At 36.5% G+C, this 24,574-nt stretch overlaps 1 protein-coding gene across 2 annotated transcripts in view; it reads right to left on the bottom strand.

Moving 5' to 3' along the window:
- The window catches only part of LOC131162013 (protein translocase subunit SECA2, chloroplastic), a 77,111-nt gene that overhangs the window by 43,727 nt on the left and 8,810 nt on the right, over window positions 1–24,574 (bottom strand). The window contains exons 3-21 of one of the 2 annotated variants that reach the window (XM_058118108.1): window positions 12,573–12,845; window positions 12,227–12,463; window positions 11,648–11,767; window positions 11,225–11,353; window positions 7,453–7,587; window positions 7,289–7,358; window positions 6,936–7,000; window positions 6,120–6,240; window positions 5,086–5,177; window positions 4,802–4,867; window positions 4,547–4,611; window positions 4,379–4,466; window positions 4,143–4,208; window positions 3,814–3,929; window positions 3,244–3,334; window positions 2,405–2,488; window positions 2,203–2,295; window positions 1,990–2,085; window positions 1,793–1,878 (exon numbers count right to left, since the gene is read on the bottom strand). In XM_058118108.1, the coding sequence (XP_057974091.1) occupies window positions 1,793–1,878; window positions 1,990–2,085; window positions 2,203–2,295; window positions 2,405–2,488; window positions 3,244–3,334; window positions 3,814–3,929; window positions 4,143–4,208; window positions 4,379–4,466; window positions 4,547–4,611; window positions 4,802–4,867; window positions 5,086–5,177; window positions 6,120–6,240; window positions 6,936–7,000; window positions 7,289–7,358; window positions 7,453–7,587; window positions 11,225–11,353; window positions 11,648–11,767; window positions 12,227–12,463; window positions 12,573–12,845 (2,093 nt within the window). Of the gene's footprint in view, window positions 1–1,792; window positions 1,879–1,989; window positions 2,086–2,202; window positions 2,296–2,404; window positions 2,489–3,243; window positions 3,335–3,813; window positions 3,930–4,142; window positions 4,209–4,378; window positions 4,467–4,546; window positions 4,612–4,801; window positions 4,868–5,085; window positions 5,178–6,119; window positions 6,241–6,935; window positions 7,001–7,288; window positions 7,359–7,452; window positions 7,588–7,673; window positions 7,992–11,224; window positions 11,354–11,647; window positions 11,768–12,226; window positions 12,464–12,572; window positions 12,846–24,574 lie in introns of those variants that run through there. The other variant, XM_058118107.1, reaches the window with a different exon arrangement.

Below are 24,574 nucleotides of genomic sequence, written 5' to 3' on the forward strand. Positions count from 1 at the left end.
TGTGTTACAGTTTTACGGCATTAGTATCATTGATAATGATATTTTATGAATATGTGGTATATTACAAATACAGCAGAAGATCTATTCATTAATGATGACAACCCAAGATAGTGAAGACAAGGCGATGGCTCATACTAACTGTGCATTGGTTTGGTTAAAGAATATGTTGAAAGAACTTAAATTTAAACATTCCCTGCCTATGTAGTTAATATGTGATTATCAAGCAGTTGTTTGTATTGCTTCAAACTCAATGTTTCATGAGAGGACTAAGCACATTAAAGTTGGTTGTCAGTTTATTGAAGAAAACCCGTTGCAAAAGCTTACAGAAACCACTAACATGAAATCTAAGTGTAAGTCTCATTTCTTCAATGAATTCTTTTGGGGGTGCCTGGTTTAAGTTATTTAAACACGTTAGGAGCAGACGATATATATGCTCCAGCTTGAAGGTGTGTACAGTTTTACCACATAAAGGGTATCATTGGTATTTTATGAATATGTGGTACATTATAAATGCAGCAGAAGACCTAATTATTTGTAGGTTCTCCAGTTCCTTCTCTTTATTCTATTTCTCCACAAGAAGGATGATGGCAATGGTAGCTATCATCAACTCTAATATTCTTGGAAAGAAATCCTGATTTTTAGGCCCCAATTTTCCAAAACGAATTGATTTTCACTAAGGACAGATCCCTAAAATAATATTTTTCAGAAGTCATACTTTCCTTTCTCTAGGGATCGTCCAAACAAAATAAATATTTTTCATGGGCTCTAAGGGCAGGACCAGCGCAGCCACATAACTGTGAATCAAAGAGAGTATGCAGATCTACATTCATAGTTCTCACACAGATCCCTGAAAGTGAAACCACCTGAAGCTGGATCTGCTCATACAGCATGGATTCACATCCTGGATGCGAGCCCAACCTCTCTTTTTTCAGCAAATTGTTCCCGTGTTATTAAGGACCCAATAAGCTAAGAAATACTTGGCTTGGCATCCAGTCAGCATATTCACAGACTGAAACTACTTTCTAAATAATAGAGTTATCTCTGGTAAGCAGATGATAGTCCCCACAAACAACAACCACTAGTTTTTCATTTGTCAAGAACAAAAAATGAATGACGAAAAAAGCAGTCATTAGTTGTCAAAAAAACTTTATCATTTATGCTCACAGTTCTATATTTTTAAACTAGGTAAAAGACAATGACCTCCATTGAGGTTTGCCAAAAACCGGCAGACCTCCCTTGAGGTTTCAAAAATTTCTTAGACCTCCCTTGAGATTTCCAAAATCCCACTGACCTCCCATGAAATTTGATGAAAAGACACGAATCTTCCCTGATATTTGGCAAAACGTAAGCCCAACGAGGGATTATAAGTGTCCCAGAAATCAAATTTTAGGTCTCTAGGGTTTTTGAAACCTCAAGGGAGGTCCATGTCTTTTTACTAAACCTCAGGAGAGGTCTATTGAATTTTTGGAATAGTAAGGGAGTTCTGCATCCTTTTGCAAGACCTCAAGAGAAATCAGTGTTTTTTGCCTTTCAAAAATATAAAGAAATGAATAAATAATTTCAGCCTGCTTCCTAAATCTTCTTGCAGAGTGGACAGAACAAAAAATGCTACTCTATGCATCCTTTTAAACAATGAAACACAACTAAAATTCTGTCTATAATTGCTAATATGCAATCATAAAAGACAAATGAAGAAATCATGTTTTGAAGTAATAAATAAAACAACTTGGAGTTAAATTTTCTCCAACATGCACAAACTAATACCACACAAAGCCTGGTAAAAGAGATTTACCTAGTTGTCCCAACTAAAACAGGACGGCCCTGTCTAAACATGTATTCAACTTCATCACGAACATACTCCCATTTCCCTCGTGCAGTCTGGGACAACAAACAACCCAAAGCAGAGGTCTAGTGCCTCCTAAAAAACCTTTTATACTAGGAAAATAAAATTTTCAACTAAAATAAAGAACCAAAATTGGAAAATCCTACGGCAAAAGCTTGGATGGGTAAATCTTTACGAATATTTGGCAGATTTGTAGGAACTTCAATAACAGGCATCTGAAACATTTTCAAGAACTCTTTCTCCTGCAACAATATGATTGGAAGAATCTTGAACAAGAATAGAATTGGATGAAGTAACATTGCATATAATAAATGAACCCAAAAAAAAAAAACTTAAAAATATTAGAATCCATCCCATACTTCAGTTTTTGCAGTACCAGTCATTCCTGACAGCTTTGGGTAGAGCTTGAATAGTGATTGGTATGTTATTTGTGCCACAACAACTGAATCGGCCTAAGGAGTGTATAAAAAATAAATTTTCAATCACACAATTGTAAGTGAATCTTGGATGTAGCAAAGAAGAAGAAACTTCAGAAACCAATAGCCTAACATCAAAATGTACCTGAATCTTCAGACCTTCTTTAGCCTCTACAGCCTGGTGAATTCCCTCGGACCATCTTCTTTTCTCTTCTACTCTGCCTGTCAACTACCAAAATTTTTGAGAATTATCATCTCATCCCACTATATATTCAGAATCTTCACATACTGAACTATCACTTATGTACAAGCCCAAAACAATGTATGCATATAAGCCAAATATGGATCTGCCCAGACAAGTTTATAGCCTCAGCATGCTTGCACTTCATTTAAGCAAAAGTTTATACTGATTTTAATCCATATTGAGTCAAATAACTCACAGTATTTCTTTCATACCTAATTTTTCTCAAAGAATAAATGAGTTTGATGGCATACTTCCTTGTGATTTAAGGTGGTAGCCAGGTAGGAGCATTTTTGAAGAATATACCATGCATCTGTGTTTGTATGTGCCCCTGCATGTGCATGTCTTCTGAGAATGGTCCATCATAACAACAACGAGGGGGGGGGGGGGGGGGGGAGGCAACTTGCCTTGGCAGCTGGGCTCAAGTCACCCCATCCATGTAGCACCCCCTCCCCTTCAATCCTACATAGATATACCAAACATATATGTGCGTGTATGCAGATGTGAGTGAGTGTGTGTGTGCAAGAAGAAAGAATGAAAAAATGCATACAGAAAATCTCTCTAAAAAAAAAAAAACATTCATGTTATTTGAGCAAATTTGAGCAGTGTCTACCACAGGAATCAGGAACATGATCATGAACGGTCCAGAAACACAGATTTTAGATAAACGCAACATCTTAGAAAGCAATATGAAATGATAATGTCATAGAAGGCAATAATCCAAATATTAAAGCTGCTTATACCTCATTGATTATGAGGGCCTTCCCATTTCTAACAATGTATTGGACATCCCGTCGATAGAACTCTTTTGCCTTCAAGGCATTTATCACAAATCTGCAATATTTTAATGCACATTACAAAGATGAATGTTGAAATAAAACCAAATGTCAGCGAATTCAAATTATCTATGCAGGAGAATAACCAATCCCTAAACACAATTTTCACAACCAGCTAATACAAGTCCTCTACCACCTCCAGTTATCAGTAGAAAATAAACAATAAACTAAATAGAATAGAAGTTGTTTAAACTTGCTCTTGAAAAATCAAAATAAATAAACAAGGTGAAGATTTGGCTATTATAATTTTTAAGGAATGTCTTCAAAAGAAAAGAACACAAAATAAAATAACGGAAGAAACAAATGCAGGATATTATTTTGATTGTTTATCCAATATTTTTTAACAGGAAGAATGGTAAAGTCAATAAGATTCTATCCAAAATGCATATTCGCCTGGCTTATGGATATTTTTCATCCCATAAATCAAGAATGGTAATATGAAGTCCATAATATTCTATTTAAAAAATCCATATTCACCTAGCCCAAGGGTCATTTTCATCCCATAGGTCATTTGTTTCAAGAGCACTCTCAGCAAGTGCAATTCCTTCCTCAGTCAACTCCACTGAATTATCCTTAAGCTCCACACTGTAATGCTGTTGACAGAATTTTCATTTTTACAGCACATTAGTTTGCCGCAGTAGTAGGTAAAAAATAACAAAATAATTGGCATGTTTTTATGGCACATCAGTTCGCTGCAATAATATATAATAAATAACAAAAATGCAGGAAAATACATGTCAATTGAAGACAGAAGAATGCTACAGTTAAACTAAAAAGGAGGGGCGGAGAGGCAAAAGACTACTCACGAGACCTCTTACAAGCAGCTCAGCCACTTTGGCAGCAACTGGGTATCGTGCAGCATCCTTACTGGCCTGATATACAAAGCTTCAAGTGACATAGGGCTCTAATAAACTATTTCTACAGCGTGACTATTCCTTCATTGTTATTATTAGATAAAAGTTTATAAATACATTGGAAACCCATTTAATTATAAAAATAAAAAATATAAGAATAAAAGACAGCCGCAAGAAGGTATGATTACCTCACCACTTATTAACAAAGGATTTCTTCCTTCATCTATAAGGACTGAATCAACTTCATCGACTATTGCAAAATGAAATGGCTTTGGCCTGTGTTTGCACAATAAAAAACTGCCAGTGGTCCAATAAAACAACTAAGGAAGATCTTCATATAATGTTTGAAGAAATACCATCTCATCACAAGTTGCCCACTATTTCCAGCAAGATTATCTCGGAGATAATCAAAACCAAGTTCCTGAAACCAATATATATATATTAAATTAAAAACATAGAAAAGGAAGATAACAAGCTATAGTGTCAACTGCGCCAATCACATGAGGCAACAAAGGTAAGCCAAGAAACCACCAAAAAAAAAAATGACTGCAAATAACATCACAAAATTTTTAACCTTGACCAAGGCACAACATGAATTTGAAGTGACTTACGGAATTATTGGTGTATGTTATATCACATCTATAGTTCAATCTCCTCTCCTCAGCTGTCATTCCCCTCTACAAACACAAGTATAAAATGTAGAATGCATATTAAAATGCCACATTTATGCTCATTTGATTCCCACTTGCATACGTAATGCAGGAATAAGCCCGGGGCGTATACATTCCAAAACTTACAGCATTAGGACACATGTTCCAGTCCACTCACACCAACATGAACAAATAAATAGTAACCATAACTGTAAGTTTTCAGCTATATAATAACAGGAAATTACTTGAATAAGACCCACTGAAAGCCCAAGGAACCTATGAACACGACCCATCCACTCAGCATCACGTTGGGCCAGGTAATCATTGACAGTTACCACTGTCACAGAAAAATCAGTAAATTAAAAAGCATCATTAGAGTAAACAATAGAAATAGCCAATGCACCATTTAATCTACATAAGCATCATAGCACTTGCAAGACCGTACCAGAGACCCTTCAAGGTTGCAGCAGAAAGAAATGATCTACCAAACATTCTACAACTGACATAAAAGTAGACCACAAATACCTCCAAAATAAATTCTCTCCTAATTTCTTTTTATGTTTTTACTATTTCACCATTTTAACTCTGCTCCCCCTGTATCAAGAATTCATAACCACAGACATTTGACAAGATGATGAGAGGAATTACCAAATTAGCCATAAAATGGGGCTGACATACAGTCTCAGGTGTGCTGCTTTCTCCAAATGTTTACTTGAAAACCATAAAGTCTTTTAGGAGTTCAATTTCAGCTGGCTTTGGAACCTCTCCAATACAATAGTAGTTTGTGCATGTTGAGGAAGTTTTCCAAAAGCCTAGCTTCTTCATGTTAAACTTTTCAGAAAGAGAATCCTAAATGTAATTTATGGAACCTATTTAACAAAAAGCTATCTTAAATACTTGAAAACAGTAGGCAAACCCTGTTCCGCAATGTCTTTGGCTAGTCAGCCACAAATAATCGAGCAAATAAGAAAGAAAGCAAAGTATGACCTGAACACAAGAAGTGGTGAAGAGGAAATTATGACCAAAAAATCAGATAGGAAAGCAAAGAATGAACTTTGGACTCCAAATATAGAACAATTTCTTCCTCATACTAGCAAATACTCCATTTCAAACCATGCACCTTCATATTTTATGACAGTTCCATCCCAACAATCTACAAGTTTCAACTGGATGTGATACAAAAAAACAAACAAGAAGGTTTCCATACACAATGATGGTTTCAATGATTTTCAAAGAGGCAAATAAATATGTAGCAAAGAATTGATAAACAAAAACATACCATGAACACCTTCACCAGATAGGGCATTAAGATATGCCGCTAATGTGGAAACCAAGGTTTTTCCTTCACCTGTCTTCATCTCAGCAATGGACCCATCATGTAGCACAGCTCCACCAATGATCTAAAGTTGAAACTCAAAACATAAATGACTTACCTTCACATGAATAAAATTGCATCCAGTTATGCATAAAAGCAATACCTAACACTTCTATAAGAGTTCCATGCCCGATACTCCTCCAAAATGTATCCAACACTTTAAAACATGTTGAAAAAAAAAAAATTTAAGTGTTTTTCTTATGCTCTTATGTTCAACACTTTCTCAACACTTTTTGGACACTCAGTGAACACTCATGAGACACTTCCCTTGTATTTTTTATATGACTCTTGTAGTATAAATTTATTTTAGTAACTACAAAAGAATAACATCCAAAATATTGTTTTTTTGAAAAAAAATATATATAATAAAGTTGTCAAAACTTACAATGAAGAAAGTGATACATTCATTTACTTCATAAAATTAAAAAAATGGATATGCTGTTATATTGAATTTTTCAATATAAAGTGTTATATATATTAAAAGCATAATATTTGACATACATAATTTATTTAAATATAATGCTATAATATTATTAATTAGTTTATCACTCCCATGTCATGTCCTATATTTTTAATTTTCTATATGACCATATGATATCACGTCTACATCCATGCTTTATAGAGCATACAAAGATAATTATATATGTACATATGAGTGCTTGTAAGCGTGCATACCAGCATGTGTGTTTGTGTGTGCATGTGAGAGACAGACAGAGAGACCTGCACATCAAAATGGCGCATCCCAAGCTTTCTTCTAGCAGCTTCACGGACAACAGCAAATACCTCTGAAATAAATAAATGACTAAAAAACATCAAAATTATACAATCCAATAGTTTTTTTCTAGTATCCCGTTCATGTACTTCTCTTGCTTCTAAATGTGAATTTGCATTGCCTTTAGCTCCCATTGCAACATGAAAAATCCATCGAAGCTACTAACCAAACAATTTCCAGAACCGTTACTTGTTCAAAAATAATTAAAAAATGAAAATGACCGTTATAACTTGTTTAAGGACAAAAATACAAAGACCCAAAAGATCAAAAGTATAAGACATGAGAAGGGATAGTTGAAAACCAGCTTGAATATCTGCAATTGTCTCCCCATGTTTAAGCCGGTGCCGGAACTCCCCCGTTTTTGCAGTCAGCTAAAAAAAACCAATTGCAACTCAGCATTAAAAGTAACATTAAAAACAAACCAACCCAACACCACTCCCGGCAAACAAATGCAATCCCAGAAACCTGGTCATCAGCGAGACCCTGAATCCGTGGCTCCAGCGCATTGACAGAGCTGACGAGACGGTAGTAGTCCCTGACCACCCAGTGGTTTAAGCTCGTAATATCACTCCAGCCTTTTCTAAGACGACCCAAATTTTCCTGAAACAAAACAATTCCGTCTCAGCGATGAACCCTACAGCGGGGCATATCGACAAACAGGTGGTGGTCATGGAGCAGAGGATGACCTTGAGGGCTGCAACGGTGGGCGTGGTCACAAAATGACGACGTCGCAGTCCAGACAGAGATAAAGAAGAAGAAAGTGGAGAGGAAATGGATGTCGGGGAGATGAAATTTGTGCGCTGAGAAGGTTGCTTTGCAGCGCGGAAGGAAGGGATTTGGACAGCAGAGGGAGCGGGCACCGCCATGCTCGTTTCTGCTCTCTCTTGGCTCTCTGATTCAGTAGCCGCCAACTAGAGTCTGACCCAAATCAGCGCCTAGTTCAAAAAGAACCAGCGCCCTCTTTGCAAGGTATTTATTCGATATACAGAATAAAGAAAGTATAGGTTAATGTGATTTTCTTTTATCTCATTTGAGTCATATTAATGATTTGAAAGTATAAATTTTATATCTTAAAATTTAAGATATTTTAACATATTATATTATTTTTTAATTACATAATAAAAAAGTAATTCAACTGTATTTTATATTCTTTTTATATTTTTTCATGTTGCAGCTCTAACTCCAAAGTATCAACTCTAATTTTTTGGATGCTCACAAAAAATTGTCAAGAATTGCTTCATATTTAATTAATTGCTTTGAAATTTTCGTAGAAAATTATTTAAGTTGGCTCTTTGTTTTATTTTTATTTTTTTTTGTAAGATAACGAAGACATATACCTATTGAAACTATTGTAATAAAAGAAAATTGTTATAATGCCTAATAGTAACAATTCAAGCATCTAATATTAAACCAAATGTGACCTTCCGTTGCTTAATAGTGTTAAGGAAACAATTTGTTAAGTAAGAGTTAGTAAGGAGGTAAGCAAAATGCAGAGTGAAAATTTTAGGAGTCATTTGATATCATTGTCAATAATTAGATAAACGAAAATTAAAAATCAAAAATCAAAAACTATGAAAAAAAAAACAACCTATTTGGTTAACATTTATAAAACTAGTACAAATTAAAATTTTAAGCTAAAAAAAAAAGCTCATTTTCATCTCTAAATTGAAAATGTTATAAAAATATGATTAAAATAATAAATTAATAATAATACACATTGAAAAACTTAAAAAAAAATTATTATAATTATTTTTATTAATTGTTCTATTTTTAAAATTTAATTTACAATAAAAATTTTATTAAACATGACAATTGAAAGATAATAAAAGTATTTTATAATTGACTTTATTATTATTTTAAAATATATGTACATTTTATTTTTAATTATATTTAAATTTATATGACCATTTAATTTTGATTTTAATTTAAAAATATATAAAATGAATAATTTAGTCCAAAAAGTTATTTGTGGATATTAAAAAATTTGACAACAAGTAGTCAAAACAACTAAAAACCATGAAATATGGCTTTCTATTTTTCGACAAATAGCTAAAAATCGACAATAGAAACAAAAACTAACAATAAAAACAAATGCGTTTTTATAATTTGTTTTTTGACTATAGAGACACAAAAATACAAAACATGAATCAACAATAATACCAAATAGACCCTTAGTTTTGCCATTACTCTTCATATATTTCATGAAGGTGTTCAAGACTTTTCTTACCACAAAAATTCTCATAAATGTGAAATCACGATACTTGTGGATTTTATCATCAATTATGTTAAAACAATTATAATAAACAAATGTAAATAAGTAATAAATAAACAACTTAAGGGTTCTGATTGGTAACACTACCAAAAATTAGAGAAAAAAATAATTAGAAACGAAAATTAAAAACCAAAAACTAGAAACCAACAATATGTTTGGTTAACATTAATGAAACAAACACAAACTAAAAACTTAATTTGAAAAATGCCCATTTTCATCTTTAAATCAAAATATTATAAAAATATCATTAAAATAATAAAATTATAATAATACACATTAAAAAATTACTACAATAGAAATAAAACTTATTATAAATATTTTACTTAATTGTTCTACTTTCAAAAGTTACTTTATAATAAAAAATTTATTAAACATGACAATTGAAAAATAGTAAAAGTATTTTGTAATTGACTTTACTATGATTTCTTTTGAAATCATACTTTTTAGCATTTTAGCATGGGTGCATGCAAGTCCCACAAATTTCCTCTTTACCATTATTTAAATATTTTTATTTTAGAACAAAATGTTTTGGGGAGCTTGTGTTATTTTCACTTCTTTCAGATGGTCGTATTGTCAATTGTTACAAATCTAACTCTCAAAAAAATATTCCTCGAAGAACAGTTTTAACTTTTAAGCTCCTTATCACGCGCGCGCGCGCGCGCACACACACACACACACACATATATATATATATATATATATATATATATATATATATATATATATATATACATATATTTGAAACCTCTCTAATTTTCAAAGCAAAGAGCCCATAGACAAGTTCCCCAAAAGAAATCCCTTAACCCTTCCTTTGTCGCATGAAGGTCTTAAAGATTTCTCACCTCTTTATGACAGATAATGATCACAAGACAAATGAAGACTTAGTAACTAAATTTAAAATTTCATGTTTGCCCAATATTCCATGAAAAATTCTTTAAACTCTTCGTCCTTCAATAATTATAGAAATGTCGCTATCACAACAACCTCTGCATACTCCTCCCGGGATCAAAACAAAGCAAGTAGATAAAAAGAATAAACAAGCAAGTAGCAACAATGGGATGAGTTGGTTTAAATAAGATGCGATTATTACATTTATTGAAGAATTTTTCCAAGCCCTCTCAGTATCCATTCTTAAAAACTCCACTCCTCAAATAATATCAGACTATTAACCATATCCTTCAAATTACCCATCATCATAACACATTCTAATTACCCAATATTGGGCACCATGTGTGAGAAGAAAGTAATTTTCTTAAGCTTGATATACAATGGGGAAGGGTAAAATTTACCATCGATCACTAAACTTGGAACTAGGTTACAAAATTCTAGCTTGAAACGACTGCCCATTATTGGTATCAAACCAATAGCAGTTAATTGAGCAGAAATTTCATGGTGTATAAACAAAAACCTTATTCACAAGGGATGTTCTTATTCACAGGATTAGTGGAGGGGCCTTCGTATTTTTCATTTGTTTAGATTAATCTATAGCACCAAAGAAAACCAACTTGCAATCTGTATCACCAACAAGATCCTGCCAAGACCAGTTATTCTCCACAATAATGTGCCTGGCAAAATCATATAGCTCACTGAATCAACATTTAATTAGTAGTTTAAAAGAAAATAAAACAGAATGTCATACCACCATGAATTACTGAACTGAAAAAAGTTTCAAAAGCGAATACAACTTCCTGTGGAACTGGAAACCATTATGGAAAGAAAAGAAAAAGAAGAAAAAATCTTTCTTTCTTTTTTTTTATGTTTGGTGCAAGAAAAGTGAGGAAATCAAGTTGAGAATGGATTTCCTTCTTATTTTATTTTCTGTTTCTTTTATCAAAAAAAAAAATCTTTAATCTAGACAGAAACAGAAAGTTCATTACTAGAGTAATGCGTGCATCTTATAAATTTTCTGAGAAATTTTAACAGATTCTCCCATGAAATGATAATAAGGGCAAGTTTGAAGCATACCTTGATCAGTCTATCAGCAAAGCCAACAAAAAGGTTTCCTTGCCAATATAATAGAGCTGTTATGACAGACTCACAAGAAATAGATCCAACAGGAATAGCATCTATGTGAAACTCATCTCCAGATAATTCCTATAAATCAATATCCATGTTAGCAATTTCACAAGATGGAGCAGATCTCAGTTTTTAAAAAATCAAAACTGGGGAAAAAAAAACACCATTTAAAAGGATTTATTTCCAATTCAGAAATGTATTAGGATTTAAAAAAATAAAGAAAAGAAAAGAAACTCCAAATGCTTTTGTAATTTGGAGCATGAATTCTTACGTCAATTTCAGTAAGTCAATAATCTTGTCAAACCTTTGAGCAATGCAATGATGACTTCAATAGAATCTATACAAACAGAATGTAGTATTTTGCACATGTACCTGTACATCGAGAATCTCATCCCATCCTCCTGTAAACAACCATTTCCCCTCCATGCCAACCGCAAAAATTGCACCAGTATGAAGTTGTGTAGATCTCATAAAGACATCATTTCTCCAGATCTAAAAAAACAATGAAGAAATAAATAGACTGCTTACCCATGAAAATTATGCATAAACCCATGCCAGACTTCCCCCTCATAAAGTACTAGAAGACATCAGTGCACTCTCAGCTCCCTAGTTTTCATAATTGCAATTAATTTAAGGAAGTTTGGAATCAAAGATAAGAATAAAATAATTCTGTTGTCTTGCTAATCATTCACATGAACTGAGGTAATGCCATTTAAAACTGTAAAAAAATTATCATTTATTCCATTTATTAGCATTCTAGCAATTACTCTACATTACATGACTTTATTTTTCCCACTTAAATACTCTTTTTGCAATATGACTAACTTGAAATTTCCAGGGTTGTGGATTTGAAATTGAATCATTTCATTTCCATGTGGTTTACAAATAATGCACAAGCCAAGGGCAATATTCTCATATCGATTCTAGTTTAAGCAGGATTAATATCCACACCTTTATATTTCCATTCTCATAAGCCACGACAAGCACATGCCGATTGGCAGTAAGTGACCTGACAGAAGCTACATTTCCAGATGCCTCTTCACCTAAAACTGTCAGAGGACTGTGATCATTTAAAGACCATAATCGAACAGTTCCATCCCAACTTCCACTATAAAGAATCCCTTCATAAACTGCCAACGTGGACACTACTGACTTATGACCATTCATTGCACAGGACAAGGTGTAATCCTGAATAAAGAAGGGAAACATATTATGAATTTTCAAATATTAAATGGAAAGATCCAGATATACGCATGCTTGTGAGCAGCGTAAATCACAAAACTATTACAATCAGTACCTGCAAAGACCATGCTTTTATTGACTTATCTCCACTGCCGGTATAAAGATATCCAGCACAAGAAACAGCAAGGGCATGGATTCCACTATAGCGCCAATCCTTTTGCTCGTACCATTTCTTTATTGGTTCTTGACCAAAGGGGCTACTGACGCCCCACATAAAAATTCCTCCTCCAATATCACCACTGATGCAAAATGGTTGTTCTTCGTCAACAAAAACTACAGCCATTACCCTATGTTCATGACCTCTAAACGAATGTACAAGAGTGAAGTCCTGCAAGGTGTAGAAGCACCAAAAAACTCATCAAAAGTTTACAAAACCGTGCTTCAAGTTCTTAACTAAATCTAAAGCAAGATATTTTTTTAACAAACCTAATGCATGCAGCAATATAGATCAAGTTCGTAAATGATAGTAATGTTGCATGCCAATTACAATTTATCAATCATCAGCAAAATTAAATGTTTCCATGCTCAACCAGAATCCCATGTCCACATCAAACCTCATTGTTCATTAGTAATTTCATTTTTGGAACTTAAAAATGAATATGACAATTTTTTCCTGCAAGTGGATCATTAACGGTGAATTCCCTCTAGCACATAAAAATTACACGCAGCCTTGACAAGCTAGGGGGCACAGATTCAACCTTGTAGAAAAATACCTCATTGAATTGGGCAGGAACACATACAAATGAAAGTAGACAAAAACAAACAAACAAAAAAATATTCCATGTTCATTTTAAGTTTATCAACCAACTACAGCTCTCATTTTTTTAAGGACACAAAACAACGCATTTAAATGATTCTACTACTAGAAAACAGTACCCTGTTCCCAGCACCAAAGGATAGATCCTGTGTTGATAGCAAGTTATAAACTTATAATAATTCTCCTCTTTTGTTTAGAATATCAACTTCTAGAATAGATTCTGGTTGCATGCGTGCTTCACAAATAATTCAAAACAATATTGTACACTGCATGTTTGAGGAAAATCAAAAATCAGGAGGGAAAACTTTGAAGAGTTTTTTTCTATCCTGCTCCCCACACCTGATCCATGATCTTCTCTTGATTGAATCTGATGATTCTTGATCTGGGTTCACCAATTTGATATTCCGTTCTCATTGTTGTTCCTCGTTGCTCTCTATTGGCAATTTGATCCATCTTGTTAATTAATCGTTGTTCAGACTTTCAGTGTCCCTGTTCTGTTGCATCTTCCTAAGGACATAACGCAGACAATTTTAGTTCACATGGTCAAACTCCTTTTTCCTTATCCAGTTCATAAACCACTCCTCTTTTCCCACCCTTTAAGTAGGCGACCACAACTTTGTTCGCAATAAGGTTGATATCCATGATCTGCTTGCCTACAACAAAAGCATGCTGGTGCAACCCAATAAATTCTGAAATTGCCAACTTGAGACTAGCAGCGAGAACTTTAGAGAGAAGTTTATACGAGCTGCTCACAAGGCTGATGGGACGAAAATCTTTGATGTTTGAAACCTCTGCTCTTTTAGTGATCAAGGAGACAAAGATTGAACCAATGCTAGACACCTGCCTGAGTTGTGGAAGTCTTTGAAGATCCCAATTATGTCCTGCTTGAGAATGTCCCAGTTCCTTTGAAAGAATGCCATGTTAAAGCCATCAGGCCAAGGGGCATTGTCCCCATTGCAGCTCTTGAAAGCGATCACAATTTCCTCTTCTTCAAAGGCCCTTTCAAGCCACCGAGCCAGGGAGATTCAGCTCTTTGAAAGAAACACCATTTACTGTTGGTCTCCAGGCCTCCCGTGCAGTATACAGGTTCATGTAAATTTGCAAGTTATCCTTTTAATATCCACTTCCTCCACAAGGAGCTCACCCCCCAATTCAAATTTTGTTAACAAGCTGTACCTACAACACGCATTAGCAGCTCGGTGGAAAAAACCGATATTCCTGTCTCCTGCCTTCAGCCAAAGGGGCCTAGATTTTGTCTCCATGCTATTCACTCTGAAGTGGCTACTTCAGCAAGGGCTTTGTGACAGCAACTTTTCTGGATCTGTTCTCAACACTTAGGCCTAAGCTCCTGGCCGTCCAGTTCCTTAAAGTCGTTCAAGATTTCATTCTTCCTTAAAAGTAATATTGCCTAATATATTTTTGTCCCATCACTTCAGTTTCTCTTAGCAATTTCAGTATTTTAGGCGACAACAAAGCTGGCCTTCCCTTCGACCTGCATATTGTACCACCAATTCTAAACCAGATCATCAAAACCTTCACGTTTAAGCCACATATTCTCAAAATGGAAGGGGGTTGGCCCCTACCTGATTCCTCCCGCGTCAAGTAAGATTGAAAGTGATCTGATATGGGCCGAGCCGCCGAGGGAGTAAGGATTGTGTAGCTTTTGGATAATGTTCCTCCCAATCAAAGGAAATAAGAAATCTGTCAATCCATGAGCGTGAGGTGAGGGAGACTCTCTAGAGTTTGACAACGTGAAAGAGCCACTGGTGAGGGGAAGGTCAATGAGGGCAAAATCATTCATGAACTCATGAAACTCCTGCATGCTGGAAGAATCAGAGGATCTCCCACTCCTTTCATAAGGATATAGGACCAAGTTAATGTCTCCCCAAATATCCCAAAGGGCCTCCCATTTAAATCTTATGTCCGTTAGAAAGATTACTAAATCCATGAATTGTTCAGTGACATTCTTCCTTGATTCTATCATAATTCAGGATTTGAAGATGAGGAATGATTACACGTCAAAGTTGCATAATTAGGCGTTTAAAATTGTTAAATAAATATTACAATTTCACTTAAATGCCTGATTATGTCCCATATTTTAACATTGAGCTCATTTGATAACATTAAGATAATTATCCTATTCTTTCCGCAAATTAACGAATATTCATGTTTAATTATCACAAGATAATTTTCAGAAAATTGGAGAGGCCATGCATTTAATGTCTCGGACCATACATGCAACATACAATGAAGTTGGAGGCCAAGCATATTACGTGGGTCGTGTACAAGCATTCAAAGAAGAGACCGGGCCATGCAAAGTGAAGAGAGCCGTGCGCTGGAGTCCAAGAGAGGCCATGCACGTGAAGAAGCATGTTTTTAATGGGCTGTACGTGAACTGGGGCCACGCATGAAACCATGAGCATCAAATGCAAGCTAGGCCATTAAATGAAGGAAGCTGGCCATGTAATGAAATTGGAAGGAGGTCCGTGCGTGTGGAAGAATAGGAAAGGCCCATGCAACAAAGATGTGTGAAGATTGGAGAACCAAAGCTACGCCATGCATGTGTATTGGAGCTGAAGGAGAGGCGTGAGCATTAATTGCAAGCCCGGCCCATGTATGCAATGAAAGGGCATGCGGAGGACTAAAGGCCCGTGCGTGAGAAGCCTTGAAGGATGGCTGGCCCATGCATGCACGTAGAAGCCATGCGCCAAGAAGGCCGTATACACGTGAAGGGGAGTGCTCGGTTGGGCCTTAAATCAAAAAGCAAAAGAAGAGCCGTGTGCATGGGCCTGGGTGACAAGACCACGTGAATAGGGCCTGCCATGCACTGCCAACAAAGAGACAAGCCGCTGGCAAAAAGAAAGGGGGTGAGAGGCAGCCGTAGGGGTTGCTTTTATAGGGTTACTTTTGGGAGCTTTTTAGGGTTGCTTTTTGAGGTCTTTATTAGCTAGCTTTTTAGGGTTTTGAGAGGGGGAGTTTTGGAGAGTTTGCTTGGGAAGGGCGCCGCACAGAAGGCAGCAGCCTCCTCACACTCACGGCTACTCTCTCTCTCTCTCTCTCTCTCTCTCTCGCTCTCATTCTCTCTCTTTACTTTGTTATTATTTAGTTGTATTGTTATTACTTTAATGTCACTTTTAAATACCTTGCTATTATTTAGTTGAATTTTCACTTTAATGTCATTTTAAATATATTGTGGGAGCTTTTCTATTAGCTTGAGTTTAGTTCATTATTTTACTTTAATGTCATTTTAAATATATTGTTGGAGCTTTTCATTAGCTTAAATTTGGTTATTTTTATTCAAGAGTTTGTTTGAGTTTATCTATTGTTTAGTTTAGTCTATTTTTATTCAAGATATTGTTGGATCTATTTTTCATTTAAGTTATTAAGGTGTGAGTTCATTTTTGGTTAAACTATCGTTGGATTTAGTTTTGTTAATCCGTTATTGAAGTTTAAGATTACTTTACCTTTGTTTGAATCTATTGTTGGATTGAAGTTTAATTATTATTGTGTTGAGTTAGTTTATTAATGTCATTGAGTCTAGTTATTGAGTTTTTTTTGTCGTTTGCTTGCCAGCGTTTATTTATCGTTATTCTTTTCTTGTCATTTATTTTATGCGTGTTAAGTTCTTGGTTTATGTTTTGCGTTATTTCAATTTAGTCACAAACCCTCAAAAATCCAGAAATCCGAATATGAACTCTGTTCAGTAAACTATGTTTTCTTAATTCCTTCTTTCTGTTTTATGCGAGTTTAAAACCGATCTGCATTCCTTGAGGAGACGATCTGGCCTTTTGGGCTAATTATTACACAATAGAACTCCTATACTTGGGATAGCCTTTGCGCTGCTCATTTCAGAGTGAGTCAAGGAAGATGATTGGCGGAGGGCGTGACGCTAGTGGACTCTATCACTTTGAGTCGCTGTCTCCTACTACCGCCTGCACTACTGCTGCCATACCTTTCCAAATTCATTGGTCATCCTTTACTAGAAAAGTTAAAATGTCTTGTTCCTAGTTTGAGTCCTATGTCTAGTCCTGATTGTGAGTCCTGTCATTTGGGAAAGCACCATCGTGTCCCTTTCACTTGCTGAGTCAATAAACAGGCTGCAAGCCCTTTTACGTTAGTTCATTCTGATTGTTTGGGGTCCTAGTAGAGTTGTGTCCAAGTTGCGTTCCCGTTACTTTGTAACCTTTGTGGATGAGTATTCAAGAATGACTTAGTTATATTTAATAAAAGATCATTTCAAGTTTTCATGTATTTTGTGCGCCTTATGTTCTAAAAGAAAGACCCAATTCGGTTTCCCGGTTTAAATACTTCAAAGTGATAATGCTAAAGCGTATTTCAGTGCACAATTCACTACTTATATGACTCATTTTAGTGTTGTCCATCAATCATCCTGTGTCAACACTCCTCAACAAAATGGGGTTGCAGAGAGGAAAAATAGACATATCCTTGAAATCACTCACACCTTACTTTATCAAATGCATGTACCTAAAGTGTTTTGGAGTAGTATTATACTTACTGCTTGTTATCTGATCAACGAGATTCCATCCTTTGTTCTTAGTGTGGTAAAATTCCCTACTCCATACTCTTTCCTAAATCACCTTTATCCTCTCTCCCTCCTCGTATATCTGGGTATGTGTCCTTTCTTCATCGACTAACTCCTGGGGTGGATAAGTTGGAACTAATGCTATAAAATGAGTCTTTCTACTCATATACTCAAAAAGGGATATCATTGTTATAGTCTTGTGCTACATTGCTTCTTTGTTTCTACCAATGTTACCTTTTTTGAGTCTACACCTTAATACACCCAATCCCCAAGTGCTTATGAGCTCCATAAGTCTATTCCTTTGCCTAATCTTCCAGATTCCACTTTCTGTCCTTGCCCAACCAACCATCTGTGTCCCCATGTAGTTCGAGTCTTTCTTATCATCTTGATCATTCTAACTTGCAAGTGTATTCACAAAAGCGGCTCCAAGGAAGAGAATCCCCTCTAGCTTCTACTACAATGCCTTTGGTTTCCTCGTCTGATGATCATATTCCCCATGATGTTGATCCTCCCATTCTTGTTGGGAAAGGTAAACGCACATATACGCAACATCCCATTTTCAACTATGTTTGTTATGACTTCTTATCACCCTCCTATTATTGATTTATTGTTTTGTTACTACTCTATCATATACTACCCTTCCTAAATCTGTTTCGGAAGCCTTAGCCCACTCTGGAAGTAGGAATGCTATGGTTGAAGAGATTAATTCTTTACATGACAATGGCACTTGGGACTTGGTACCTCTTCCTCCTGACAAGTATGTGGTTGGTTGTCGTTTGGTTTGCATTGTGAAAATCAACACTAATGGTTTTGTGGCTCGTCTAAAGACCCGTCTTGTTGCTAAGAGACATACTCAGGTGTATGGTCTGGATTATTCTGATACTTTTTCTCCGGTTTCCAAACTTACATCAGTACATCAGTTCATCTCCTTGGCTACAACTTGTCATTGGCCTCTGCATCAGTTAGATGTTAAGAATGTCTTCTTGCATGGTGACCTTGAGGAGAAGGTTTATACGGAGCAACCACTTGGGTTTGTTGCTCAGGGAAGAGTCAGGCTTAGTGTGTCGATTGAAGAAGGCTCTATAAGGTTTAAAACAGTCTCCCTGAGCATGGTTAGATCACTTCAGTGTTGTAGTACTTGAGTTGGTTTTGACGGTGTGCAGTGGATCACTCCGTGTTTTATCATCATACATCATCGGGTAGGATTCTTCTTGTTGTTTATGTGGATGATATTGTTATTACAGGTGGTGATGATAAAGTTATTCAGAGTCCCAAACTTTTTCTACAGACTAAGTTTCAAACCAAAAATTTGGGACTGTTGTAATACTTCTTGGGTATAATAGAAGAATCTACATCTTGAATTGGAACTATTTTGTCATAGAGGATGTTTGCTCTTGATATGTTGGATGAAGTTGGATTGTTGGGATCTAAACTGGTTGATACAACTATGGATCCTAACAGCAAGTTAGTGTCGGATACGAGTGATTTGCTACCTTATCCTGGACAATACCAAAGACTTATTAGAAAGTTGGATTATCTCATAGTCACTCACTCGGATATATCTTTTGTAACAAGTGTTGTGAATCAATTTCTAGATTCTCCAAGGACAAGTCATTAGGGAGCAGTAATTCGTATATTGAGATATCTCAAAGGTGCGCCCAGGAAAGGTCTTTTATATCATGATCAAGGTCACACTTAATATCCATGGATGTATACAGATTGGGGTTGGGTCACCTTTTGACCGGAGATCCACAACCGGTTACTATATCTTGGTTGGTGGTAATTTGGTTTCTTGGAAGAGCAAAAAACAAACTGTGGTAGCCAAATCAAATGTTGAATCAAAATATAGAGCTATGGCTCACGCTACTTGTGAACTTTTCTAATTGAAGAACATGTTGGAAGAATTGGGTTTTTCGCATTCTCAACCTATGAAGTTGATGTGTGACAATCAAGCCATTTTTCATAATGTCTCCAACCTGGTCTTCCATGAGCAAATGAAGCACACTGAAGTAGATTGCCACTTTCTTAAAGTATGATATGCAGCTTGCTGATTTGTTTACCAAAGCATTGGGGGATGCTCATGTTAAATTTATTTGTAACGAGCCAAGAGCATATGACATTTATGCTCCAACTTGAGGAGGAGTGTTAGAAGTTATTTATGTCTTTTAGTATTATTATTATTAAGTGTGTTAGTATGTTAATTAGTGACAGCTAGTAAGGGTTATTGTCATTAGAACGTATTTAATTTGTATTATAAATAGAGAGAGAGACCCATCTTCAAGTTAGGTCATTCATTTCAAAATCTCAACAATCTCTAATCTCCACGAGCTCAATCCCTAAGAGATGCTTGGATGAGCCTTCACCTGGAGTATAAACACCTATGAAAATCCACGAAAAATTGTCATCCAAAGTCTTGAGCAAAGAGGACACCAAGAAGGTGCTTATGGACTGATCCAACAATTCCACAAACAAATCATTCCACCAGATGAGAATACCTCCAACTGCACCTGCAGCATTAATGCAATCCATTTGATGCTTTTTAACGCCCATAAGCTATTCACCAACCAGCAGTTTAGAAATTCAACCTTGGTTTCATGACAACAGATAAAATCACCTTCCCAATCATTAAGAAATACCTTATAACAGCCTTTTGGTTTTATCATTCAGCTCCCTCACATCCCAAGTGATTACCTTTCTCTACATAGGTTTGAAACAGTCCCGCTGCTTCCAGCCCCTCCCATTTCTGAAAAACTTTCCAACTTGTCATAGTTCACTAAATATTCCAATCTCTTCAGTTCCCTGCTTGTGCTTTTCTTATGGTTGCTGTCTTGCTGCTTTTTCTCAAGAATTTCTCTTTTTCTCAATTTCCTCAAGAAGACACAACGCTCTTTCTTCAAAGCCTTAAAAAGAAACCCCTACTTACCAGGTTCATTTTACTAAGCACCGAGTCCAAAAATTGCATCTTGAAGCTGGGGCTACAATAATCCAGACTATTGAGATCACTCAAGGGTAGCAAGGGCAGCAGTCCTCTATGTTCAATATGCTTGGGTCATCTACAGGGGTAATCACCAGTTTATCTCTCAAACTCTCAGGCATCAATGGCTTCTCCCTTGGGTGTTCGTCAGCCAAGGCAGGCCATGCTAGCTGAAGTTGAACTTTCTGTGACACAAGCACCAACGTAGATCTAAGAGCCCACGGAACAGGCTGGGGCCAGCACAAGAAGAGAAGGGAGCAAAAGCTTTGGGCTTAATAGGAGGCCGTGGAGAGGAGGCCCAGGTGGTTGAGAGTCCAAAATTGAAGCAAAGTGGACTGGAAACAAAGGGCTCACAAAGAGATACAACCCTACATCTTTGAAGCAGGCGAACAAAATGGGCCGAGGAGGGTTAGGCCCAGGGAATTCAAAATTGTTTTCCTTTTTTGACTGCCTGTTGTCCAAAACACCATACCAAACAACAAGCACAAAGGGCATGTGTCCTCACTGGTCATCTCCATCGCCTACAGCTTCTTTATGGAGATAACAAGACAACCTCTGCAGTCAGGGCAAATGAGTCTACCTCAGAAGAAGAAGCAGTTGCTGAAGGCGCATTAGAGGCAACCTAGGTTCTTGGTTGTGGAGGCTAAAGAGGCTCAATTGAAGACCTTCACCAGCAATGTCTTGGAGCAAGGAGGAAAAGTTGGGATAACTCTTCTTCCCAGCTCCAAGGCGCTGATGATCTCGAACCAAGAGGGAGGAGGGCACCTCACCACGCAGCTTCTTCAGAAATCTTCCAACACCAAGAGGAACCACTCGATTTTCCCCTTCTCAAGAAAGATGGAAATCCCTCTGCCCTTCCTGTTCTCGGTTATTCTAAGAAGATTGATGCTCTCCCCTTAGAGTACAAAGTCAAATGGTTTCCGTTCGGTGAAGACTAAAATTCTCTCATCTCTTTACATGGCAGAGAGAGAAAGAGAGAGAGAGAAGCAACTTAGATGTTTGGTTCACTAAGGAGGAACAACCCTATTAGAGTAGCTTGATCTTCTATTTGTCTGCAAATCTTGAGTCAATGGCTTATTCAGATTCTGGGCCTGCACACTAGAAGGTACTGGGCTGCATGTACTTCAGACCTCTATGAGAAGGGCTAACTGAAGCCTGCCTATTAATCCCTGCAGAGTCTTTTTGAATACCCAAGATCTGGCCCCAAATGCAATGTAATTGATAATACCCAGTCTAACCCACCTCAAGGCCACACCATTTGCCTTTGACTCACATGCCCTACTCTTTGCCTGTCCCAGCCTATTACACCCCGTCTTCTTCACACGATCATCATCCTTAGAAACCCTAGTTGCATCAAAGATGATCACCATACCTCCCAAATGCAGAGGATTGAGGTAGATGATGCACGATCACAAAATTTGTTGCTTTCTGTCCTCACAACCTTGCACCTCCATCAATCATTGTTCTTTACCAAATCCTTGGCCATCGCACAAATTCCTTAGCCAACGACCAACGTATGAACTTCTCGCACAAATTCTCCCCATCCATCTCCTTTAGACCCACCAGGAACAAAAATCAAAAATATTTTACCTTTCCATCCTAACCCTAAGTCCAAAAAGTTCCCCATTTTCGTTTATCAAATCTCCAGCTAATATGTGACAATACCAATCCCAAGTCCCAACCTTCCAGACACCATCAACATTCCCTCCAAGAATGACTTCACCAATGACAAAGGAAACCTCACACATCAATTACGATTCAGGTCATACTTGAACACAAATAAAAGCCCACCCTTTCCCATTCTACCCAGTCAAACATTGAAGGTCTAATCTTTTGCACGCTCCTTTCCTTCATGATCCACCATTATCAGAGCGATATTTTTTTATTATTAAAAAAATATATATTAAGAGAGGAAAAAGAGATTACAACACGAACAAGGACGAGCAAACCTCAGAAATAAAATTAAAATAAAGACATAACTAACAGCTCAAATAAGAAACCACATCTTTCGCCCTTACCCTCTACTTCATTGAACACTTTGAATTTGCTAACTCATGCTATCCCTTCTTCAACTTTCTTTAACATCCACCCAAGCAAACTTTGTTACCTCCAAGACTGGAAAACCATAAATCCATCTCATCCATCAATTGTTGAGCTTCTAAGTCCTTCCAATCAACTTCAACAGTAACTAGAGTGGGCAGAATCTCTTCCTTACACTCTTTAACTGCTGATCCTTATCCAAACCATCCTCAATTATCAAAGTACCCTCTAAACCTTCCGTCAAATATGGAAGCACATACAATAAATCCCCAAGTAAATCAGATGATTCAGAGTCATGGCCATACTGGTCTTGAATCCCATCCAAAAGAAAACTGCCGTCATCCACAAATTCAATAATATCAACACTATCAATATTTGAAACATCACCTCACTTCTTCTTCTCCTTGCCCTCGCTACTCCTCACATTTGTATCTGCCTTTTAAATACTTTGGGAATTCACAACACAAAAAATACTTTCAGCAATGTTTCTTTCATTTTTTCCAGTGGTCCTAGAAGAATTATCTCACTCGTCCACCCAGCAAACATAGAACATCTCAAAATTCCTTCCTTACTAGAAGAACTAGACCCCTCATTGGCAGCAAACCTCTGAACCTTAGTGCAGGCCCCTCCTTCAGCTAACAACAAGGGCATATTATTGATCAAGCCCTCATCCAGGGCAGCAACACTCTTAAACCCAAAGCACAAGAGCACCAGTTGAATTCCCAAGACTAAGTTGATACTGTCCCAGGTCAGAGGCCGACCTGCCAACCCCACTATGCCAGGCAGTGGAAGGCATGGAATCCCTTTTCTGCAATAAGGCTGAAGCACCAATGAGCATAGGGAGGAGAGGGGGAGGGATCTCTCGAGTCACTCCTCAAAAGTACCTTCTAAGATCAAAGCCTTTAACAGAGTTAACACCAACAATCTGCTGACTGAATCTGCTGACTGTAAGAGCTTCAAAGGCATTGTCCACAGATGTTTGTTTCTTTTGTTTTAACAGTTTGAAAAACATTTCTTATCAATTTCTACATTGTCCATTTTCTTTGGATATTTTAGAATAGCTTGTTTGGATAATTTGGCAAGGATTGGATGCAGCCAAAGACAGTGGAAGAGCTACTAAGTATTTCTTTCACAGGGTATGGGAAGAGGAAGGACGTTGTTAGTTTGTGGAGGCATGCGCTCTTTGCTGTTACGTGGGGGATTTGGCCAGAGTAGAATGTGCATATTTTCAAAATGGAAGCAAATTGTCTCCACCTTTGCTTTAGGAGAGGATTTGATAGTTATCACCTCTTTGGACTTTTATTGTAGGCTGTTTTAATGGTACAAGTTTTGAGGATTTTCAGCGGGATCGGAAAAATTTATTGAGATGATTGTATTTTATGTTCATTTTCTCTTCTTGAGAGGATTTCCTTTCCTCACTGTTGTATTTCTTTTTCTCCTATCAATATATATATTATTCAATCTTTCAAAAAAAAACACTTATCAATAATCAGTAAAATCAAATGTTTCCATGCCCAACCAAAATTTCTAGTCCACATCAACCCCCTTTTTTATCAACAGTTTTTATTTTAGGCAACAAAAAATGAAAACAAGAGGCAAAATTTTTCAGACATTTCTCCTGCAAGTCACTCATTAACTCCCCATTTTCATCAACAGTTTCATTTTAGGCACCAAAAAATTAAACCAAGAGGCAAAATTTTTTACACATTTCTCCTGCAAGTCACTCATTAACTTTTGAGTTTC

The sequence above is a fragment of the Malania oleifera genome, chromosome 8 (genome assembly GCF_029873635.1).
Source record: "Malania oleifera isolate guangnan ecotype guangnan chromosome 8, ASM2987363v1, whole genome shotgun sequence".
NCBI classification, from domain to species: domain Eukaryota; kingdom Viridiplantae; phylum Streptophyta; class Magnoliopsida; order Santalales; family Ximeniaceae; genus Malania; species Malania oleifera.